At 53.8% G+C, this 8537-nt stretch overlaps 1 protein-coding gene and 1 pseudogene across 11 annotated transcripts in view; one reads left to right on the forward strand and one right to left on the reverse strand.

The window, feature by feature from the left end:
- Positions 1-6388, forward strand: part of PRRC2B (proline rich coiled-coil 2B) — an 85981-nt gene extending 79593 nt beyond the window's left edge. For 7 of the 11 annotated variants that reach the window (XM_059925862.1, XM_059925864.1, XM_059925866.1 and 4 more), the window contains 3 exons: positions 643-708; positions 2549-2630; positions 3846-6388. In XM_059925862.1, coding sequence (XP_059781845.1) covers positions 643-708; positions 2549-2630; positions 3846-3980 — 283 coding nt within the window. In that variant the 3' untranslated portion in view covers positions 3981-6388. The remainder of the gene's footprint in view (positions 1-642; positions 709-2548; positions 2631-3845) is intronic. The other 4 variants (XM_059925868.1, XM_059925869.1, XM_059925870.1 and 1 more) reach the window with 1 other exon arrangement.
- Positions 6389-7391: 1003 nt separating this feature from the next.
- On the reverse strand, positions 7392-8328 carry LOC132368117 (uncharacterized; annotated as a pseudogene).
- Between the last annotated feature and the right edge of the window lie 209 nt (positions 8329-8537).

The raw sequence follows: 8537 nt of genomic DNA on the forward strand, positions 1-8537 counted from the left end.
GTAAAGAGATGCCCTGGGGGTCGGATGCTCACAGCTGAGCCCTCGCTGTGGAATCGTGGGCCCAGGGAGAGCCAGCGCGAGGGCACTGAGGCTGGGTCACCTTTGTCAGCCCGTGTGTCACCCTGAAGTTCCAGTGCTGGGACACAGGAGACTCAGGAACTCTGGGGCGTGGTTTTGCTTTTAATCATCATCATAAAATGTTCTGGTATGGGAGAACTTTCTGGAAAGGCAGGGAAAGGAAAGGCTAATGTTATAATAGCGTCAGGACAGACCCTGGCTACTAACAGCTTTCTCACCAGATTTTTTTAAAAAGATTCACTGGCAGAGAGGGCAGATACCCTTATGGGGGGGCGGGGTTTCCTTTCCTGGGGCCACATGTCCCTTGAATGGCCTTGTGTCCCCACCAGGGCTTGCTGCTGCTGGGCTCGTAGGGCGTGAGCTGTACCTTCTTTGCCTTCTCGGGATCTGTCTCCGCCTCCAGTAACTGTCCCGGGTCCCTTGGCTGGATTCAGAGGGGGCTTTGTATCAGTCCTGATGTTGAGTTACAGTTGACCCTTGAACAACGCAGGGGTTAGGGGCGCTGACCCTCCATGCAGTTGAAAATTCAAGTATAACTTTACATTTAGCCCTTCGTGTCCACAGTTCCATATCCGAGGATTCAGCCAACTGCAGATCGTGTAGTACGTGCTTACTGAAAAGAATCCACGTGTAAGTGGACCCATGCAGTTCAAACCCGTGATGCTCAAGGGTCAGCAGGACTCAGCGTGTTAGAAAGCCAGGGAGCGTCGGCTTCTGATGGCTCTCTCACCCGCGGAGAAGCGTGCGGCCGGGGAGGCAGCACACGGCGCTGGGCCCGAGGGTTGGCACAGTCGACTCTTGTTACGTGTGGGAGATTCCTCCTGTCTGCACACGAGTGAAACAGGTGTGCGTGCCCCGCAGTGCCCTGCGTGAGGCTGCCGGCGCGGCTGAGGGCAAGGTCGCCCGCACGGCCGCCCGCCCTGCCCCATCGCGCTCAGAGTGTTGAGGGCAAGTCCTCCTCCGTCACGTCAGGCCGTACTCCAGCTGCATTTCCCGAGAGAGGGCTTTTTGTGAATTTTCCCCCGTGTCATTATCTTTCCTGTTCTTATTTTCACTCTCTTGGCTTGACTTGACTTTTGTTTTGCTTTCCAACCATTTTTTTCACATAGGCCAAAATAACAGACCTGTAAGAAAAATATACATGGACAGCAGCACCAGACAATGAGTGTGATTTGGAAGGAAAAAGGAAGTTTCAAGCATAAAGAGAGGCTGTCGTTCCCCTGCTGCCCCAGGCAGGTTTTAGCCTCATCTGGCTGCAGAGCCTTCCTCACAGGCAAATCCAGAAAGGGATGCTCACATAACAAGAGTCGCCTGTGTCCATTCACTGTAGGAATGGCTGCAGCAGCTTTATTCTTTGGAGAATATTTAGAAAATATAAGCCTTAATTAGTAGCCTTTGTATTGTTGGTGTCTTTGTGGGGTTGGGAAAATTGGTATATTTTTACAGTGCAGTGTTGCCTAAATTTTCTGGAAACAGGGCTTCTGAGGCATGCCCTGTCAAAAAAGCGTTCCCTGGTCAGATACTTGGGGGGCGTGCATGCCCGAGAGGGCTTGTTGGGGAGTTGGGGTGCACCTCAGCATAGGGCCTGAGCAGCCCCCTGGCCCTCAGGGGAAAGTCCTGTTGAACTTTGCACACATAACTACTTCACGATTTTTGACCCCAGAATCTTTTTTCCACATAGCGCCTGATTAACATCCCCGGGAGCTAGTTGTCTGGTCAGTGGAACACATTTAGAAAGATGTTCTACATTTTTGTTACTTTTGGTATCTCTCTTTACCACCCCTACCCTCCACCCCGCAAGTGAAGACTGGAAAGATACTCAGCATAACTCACGTATCAGGTTTGTTTGTTTGTTTGTTTGGGTTTTTTTTTTTTTTGGCTGCGCTGTGCGGCTTGCAGGATCTTAGTTCCCCGACCAGGGATCGAACCTAGGCCCCCGCAGTGGAAGTGCCAAGACCTAACCTCTGGACCACTAGGGAATTCCCTTTTTTTTTTTTTTTTGAAGTCTAAACTCCTGTTGGAGTTAAAGTTCATTTTTGTTTCTTTCTTAATTTTTTTTTTTTTTGCTGTGCCACACGGCTTGCGGGATCTTAGTCCCCTACCAGGGATTGAACCTGGGTCCACGGCAGTAAAAAGCACCAAGTCGTAACCACTGGACCGCCAGGGAATTCCCTCATGTGTCAGGTTAATAGACCTTTTGTCTGGAGCATCATGTTGGTCTAGACCCTCCAAACCTGAGAGACAGTTGGTGTCCGTCCGTCGTCTTGACCGGTCAGTGTCTGCCCGTGGTGGGGACCTGGCCTCTGCCCCTCAGGTGTGTCCCCATGAGCTGGGTTGGAGGTGCCAGGGCCCAGTGGCGACACCCTCGCCCCCTGCGCTCTGGCTGTCTGGGTCTGTTTCCTCTGTTGGAGGCTTGACTCCGTTTCCGTGGTGACGCGTGTGTTCTCACCCCCTCCTTTGGTTTTTTCAGGCCTAGCTCTGCTAGCCCCAGTGGGAAGCCCTCTGGATCAGCAGTTAACATGGGCTCTGTGCAGGGACACTACGTTCAACAGGTAGAAGATGGCTCTCCAGACCCTCCAGCCCCGGACGCTTAGGCCCGTCTCCAAGTGCCAAAAGAGGAGGGACTGTCCAGCCGTTTGCGTGCTCCTCTTAGAAAGAGAGACGTGCCCTGGCGCTTAGAGCGTGGCGTGGGAGCCGGGGAGCCCGAGTCCCCCCTGGAGGAGGAGGCACTTCTCCTCTTGACGGGCGTCTGGGTCCTTCCTTGTCCGCAGAGGAGGGAGGGTGCGGGTTCCTCGGAGGAGGTGATGCCGGAAGGCGGACTCTCCCTCCGCAGCCATTGGGCTCTGAAGGCACTGGGGCTCGTGGGTCAGCTCTAGAGGCCGGGGGTGTGCGTGCCTGCGCGTGCTGGCCTCGTAAGGGCTGTGTCTCGTCCTCGTCTTGGCCGGGTGGGATCCAGACGGAATGACGTTTCCCCGTTTTATAATGAGACGGATCTCTCGGCGTCTTTGCCTTCAGCGTGATTCTCTTCACTCCTCTAAAATGTGACCAGGCTCCAGAGCTCAGACACGTCAGGCGGGGGATGTTAGTAAAATGGCACTCCTGGATGGTGGAGGTGGAAGCTTGTTCATTTCACGTCTCCTAACTTGGTTCCCCGAGGGTCGCTCTTTGAGTTGCTTGGACTGAGCTTCTAGAGCTTTCTTCAGAGCTCCCCCCACTGTATGAGGGGCCGAAGGCAGGCTGCTCACTCTGCGACACACCTCACTGTGCGGAGCTGCAGAGTAACGGGACCCTGACCGCGACTCTGGAGGTCGAACTAGGGGCTTGGGGAAAGGTTTCCTCACCGTGGGAGTCGGGGAGGGTGGAAGGTCTGGGAGACCAAGTTGGGCGAGAGGCCCCGCGCCCCCTCAGCACAGTCGGGAGCTCTGAGGGGCGTGGGGTGCACTGATGTGAAAAGGTCCCTCCAAGCGGCCTTGGGTGTGCCGCCTGCAGAGGCCCCTGGGCAGTGCAGAATGCTTCCTGGAGGACCCGGGGTCCTCCCGCCGCTCCGAATCACTGCACTCGGCGCCCGTGGGAGGGACCAGAGCAGCCTCATGCCAGCGTCCTTCCCAGGACAGTCACTTCTGAGTTTGGTCCTTCGACCGAAGGATGGGCTTCTTAGGGTGGCTTTCCTCTGACTCAGGAGCAGGAAGCGGGTGGTGGGACCGCGGATCCTAGCAGGTGTGTCTGCGTAAGGGTAACTTTCTTTGTCCCCATCCGTCTGTCCAAAGGCAAAACAACGAGTGGATGAAAAGCCCAGCCTGGGAGCCGTGAAGCTGCAGGAGGCCCCCTCAGCCGCTTCCCAGATGAAGCGAACTGGAGCGATCAAGCCGCGGGCAGTGAAGGTGGAGGAGAGCAAGGCCTGAAGATGCTGGGCCCGGCCTGCCCGGAAGGACTGCCGCCCCTCGACCTCGCTGCCACCGGACGCTGGGGAGCCTCCCAGGTGGACCCACCGTCCACCGACCTGGCCCGGACTGCGAGACCTCCCGCTCTCCTCCACCCTGAAAGCTCCGTTGTCCAACCAGCTTGCACCCGTGGATCTGTGGCATTGACCTGCTTGGCTTTAATACGAAACAAACGAAAAAGCAAATGACTCCATTCCCGCCTCCTTTCCGCCACGACCGTGGAGTGACCGAGCCGTCATGCCGGGCAGATTAACCCCGCCCTCCCCTCCTCATCCTGCTCCTGGCAGCCACGGCGCCCTCCACCGAGCTTCCTTCCGTCCCCGCTTTCCGTCCCCGGGCACGGTGGTCTGGCAGCAGGGCCGTTTTAGTTGAGGCTTTTCGTTTTAAAAAGCAGCTAAAGGTTTTTACAAAAGAGAAAGGAAAAGAAAAACACAAGCTTCATCTGTAGAGCTGGACTTTTATATGTTCTTTGCCATCCTCTCCTGACTCCTCTTCTGTTCGGTAGTTTCCTTTTAACGTCTCTCCTGTTTAATTTGATTCATCACTGCGATACCTTAAGAGATGACTCTTGGGAACGTGCCCTCTCCTGCTCTCTCTCTCTCAGTTGGTTAACCTTTGAGGTTACTTGCAAAAAGAAGTGGTGACTTAAGACACCGCTCCTGAGCTTGGGAAGCGGTGGTGGGGGGGGGGGAGGGGGGATGGCGTTTCAGTCGCTTCCAGCCCCTGGCCTGATGACCACAGGGACTTACAGGCAGCCCAGTGAAGCTGACGACGTTTTTAGCATAAGAATTACACAGAATTTCTGTTTTGAACTCTTCAAAACTGGTGGGGACACTGACCGCTGGGCACCTGAGGTGAATCATGGAGCTAGAAGGCCCTGGCATTTTCCAGTTTGGCCTGGACGGTGCGAACTGGCAGCATGAGCCCCCTCAGTGTCTGCTTCTGGGGTTCCAGCACCCGCGGGGCCTGATGTTTTCCCACGTGCTCCCTCTCCTCCGAGCTTCCCTCGTCCTTCCTGAGCTGCCTCTGTCTCTCTGGGTCCTCCTGTCCCTCCACCTCTCCCACAGCTCGTCACTGGAAGCCACGCACTTCCTCTGTGGTGACGGACGCGTGGACGGTTGTCACTAGAGACCGTGCAGTTCATCCGCGTGGCAGTGAGCGCGTGGACGGGGGTTTGGTTGGGTCTGTGACAGAGGCGTGAGCTCTGGGAGGGCCTCCTTTTCTCCGCTCCCAGCAGCAGACCCAGGCTGTGGGGACAGAGAGGCCTGAGCTGGGCAGTGGGTCTCTTCAAGGACAGAGCAGTGTCCAAGGGGAGGGTGGGTTGCAGGGCTGATGGTGATTCCCAGAACAGCCTGGGTAGCCTCGTAAGTCTGCAGAGCTGCCGTTATCAAAGTCTTTGTGTGAGGCGTTTTATGCTAGGCTTTTGTTTGTTTTTAAGGTAAGAATTAGAAGGAAATCATCCCAAATTCTGTCATTCCAAGGAAAGGCGAGGGGAAATTTGAAGTTTTGCTCACGCTCTCGGGAGTAACTAACCCGCCATCTACCTGCCGTTGCTGGCGGGTCCAGGGAAGACCTGGCTCGGAGAATGGGCAGTAGGCGATCAGGGGCGTGCCCCACAGAGTCCACCCGCAGCGTTGCCACAGGTGTGTGACAGTCACTCGGGCAGTGGTTCTAAACTCTGTCCAGTGTGGAACACGGGGAAAGACGCACCTTAGGAACCGCGGGAGTCACTTGTTGCTCTTCACTGCTTTAAGGAAGTGGGGGAACAACAGCCTCCTGGCAAAGGGTGCAGGGCTCCTCCCCGTGTCATCCGGGGAGGCCAGTTTTCTTGAAGGATGCTTCACCGCTTGATCGATAATGTTCAGCACTCCCCTCCTTGCCTCCACCCTCAGGCCTTACTTCTCACTAGCTTGTTTTTTTTTTCTCCTTCATCCCCTGAATCTTTACTCGGAAGGCCCTTCTTGAAGGGCTGCCCACTGGCTCACCTGCTCTTGTCTCACTTCCCCTGCGAGTGCCTAGCTGCCGTCCCCGCACCCAGCCGCCCTGACCGAGCTCCTCTCCGCTCCGACCGCCCCTGCAGAGGCCACACACTCATACTTAGAAACACGGCCAGACCCCTCACACCTAACTCCAGTGCACATTGTCAAAAGGAAAAAAGGCTTTCTCATTTTGAAATTGAACAGGACAGTCCTGGATGCTGTTACAAACTCTCAAGATGTATCCTTCAGGTGAACCTGCCATCAGAGTGACGGTACTTCCTGTTTGAGAAAAAATAAAAATGAAAGGGTCACCTGTTCTCCAGCCAGCCCTTTTCTCTACCCCTGTATTTCCCCACCCCACCCCCCCAATAAAAACAGAAAACACTAGAATTTATTTATATGTATTGATGTTGTAGGTCTAGGTGAAAAAATAAGTAAATGTTTCACTGCTCTATTTATATATAATGTCTGAATTATTCTGTGCAGGAAAGGCCAAGAAATTGCATGTGAAGTTCAGTGCGTTTACCACCTTCGTGTGCCCAAGCTGCAGTCTCTTCCCCGCTGAGATACAGATTTTAAATTGAACTCTGGAGGCAGAGGGCAGGCCTTGGGCCCAACCAACACCCCGTCCCTTCCTTGGTCTGATGAAATGCAGTTTTTAGTTCAGAGTTGTCTTAAGGTGCAATATCTCTCCTCTTTTCATGTGGTTTTAGAGCCAAGCTCAAGGTAATAGGACTTAGGGTCATATTTCGCCTTCAAATCCCCATCCTCAGAGCGCATGTCCATGCAGAGGCCTCCGGCAGGATGCCTTGGGCCTTTGGCGGGAACAGCTGGAGACTAGCACTTACCTTTTCTGCTGCTGGGGGTGGGGGTGGGGTGTCAGAGTCTTCTCACTGCGCCTCTGCCTGCTAGAATTACCCTCCCTTCCCATGCTGGCTGCCTTGCCCTGGCCCATTGATGGTGCAGCCCGTTGCTCAGCAACCAGTGACCCTGCAGTATGTCCAACATCAATTACTCAGTGGGGTAAAATCCGAGAGTATGGGTTCACGTATCCTTGTGGCCTTGTCCACCCACTGAAGATTTCTTTGGCATCTGTATTTGGTCTGGTTCTCTTTGCTTCCCCTTTTTAATCAACGTTATTATTGTTTTCAAACTTGGAATTCATACGCTTTCGGCTCTGGGTTCCTTCAGGGGGCAAACTAAAGTACGACTATTGCACGTTCAGAAGAACTGGTTGGTCCAGTTCCAAAGCCATGGTCATTCCAGCCACTTCTAGGGGATATTGGGGCATCTTGTCGTTAAATAACGGGCATCAGTTCTCTCCAGCTCTGCCCTCGCCCTCCTGTCTTCTGGACCTGCCTTCTGGATGGTTGATGAGGTTGGTGACTGATGGTCAAGGGCCGAGGAGGCCAAGGGTGTGCACACGAGGGCACGGGCACGCCCAGAACTGGCCTGCCGAGGCAGTGTGTGGCCAACTGCTGAAGCCCCCTCCCTGCTGTGTGGTTCCCCTCCGCCAAGTAGCTGCATGTTGCCTCTCAAATCTGCATTTGTCGCATTTCCCTTCCTGCAGAGCTAGCCTAGGTTCGAAGGTCTGTTGGAAATGGCCTTCGGCAACCAAGGACACTAGCATACTTGTTTGTACTTTGTACTCTTCTGTGATGACTGGGAAATGCAGACTTCCAGAAAGCCGGCTCTTCCTGTTTGAAAAGTGAACTGGACCTAAGACAAACAGATCACCCGGACAGGAATGGCTCAGTGTTGGGGTCAGACACTCTGTCCCCCAGCGGTGCCCTCCACCGGGACCACCAGCGCATATTTGGCTAGTGATATTACAACCTGCTGTTCACCATTTCTCCATCCCAGTTAGGTGGTCTCCAAGATGGTACAGTGTCCCCGGGGCCCCATCTTCAGCATGCTACAAAGCCTCGGAGTGGAACCTTCTGTTAGGGCTCTCTGTGGATGACTTTCTTCCATTGTGTAAAGGGGTTACTGTACTCCCAAGCTTTTGACCTCATGCCTTGCATAGTAAAAAGGGTTTGGGTTTTTTGTTGTTGTTCCTGAGAGGGTTGTGTTTCATTTCCTTTTGTTCTTATTTTGGCCTTTCCTCTCTTTGTCTTTTCATGTAGACCAGATATTTGAAAGGGCAGACGATGGCTAAAGGTGTAACGTGCAGCTTGTTTCTACGTTGTTTGGGGGAGCTTTTACCTTGGATGGGAAATGGAACCGTGGATTCACCAGGCCATGGTGGCACACTCACCCTTCACCCTTCCCTCCGGTTCAGTACCTGTTGTTTCTCCTTTCAAATATGTGATTGTACTAGCTCTTTCCATACGAAAGAATTCTCCTTATTTAAATAAAAAAAAAAGTAAGAAAAAAAAACAAAACCCACTGAAACTGAACATGCTTTGTCAGGTTGTGTGTCCCTCGACTCTGTCATTTGACCAGAGACTTAGAGATGGAAGAGTTTTCCTTTTACGTGGGAGATAGGAGTGACTGGGCTGAAGTGCCCTACGGCAACGTGAGGGCGAGGAGGGGGGTG

Source organism: Balaenoptera ricei, chromosome 6 (genome assembly GCF_028023285.1).
Source record: "Balaenoptera ricei isolate mBalRic1 chromosome 6, mBalRic1.hap2, whole genome shotgun sequence".
Taxonomy (NCBI): Eukaryota; Metazoa; Chordata; class Mammalia; order Artiodactyla; family Balaenopteridae; genus Balaenoptera; species Balaenoptera ricei.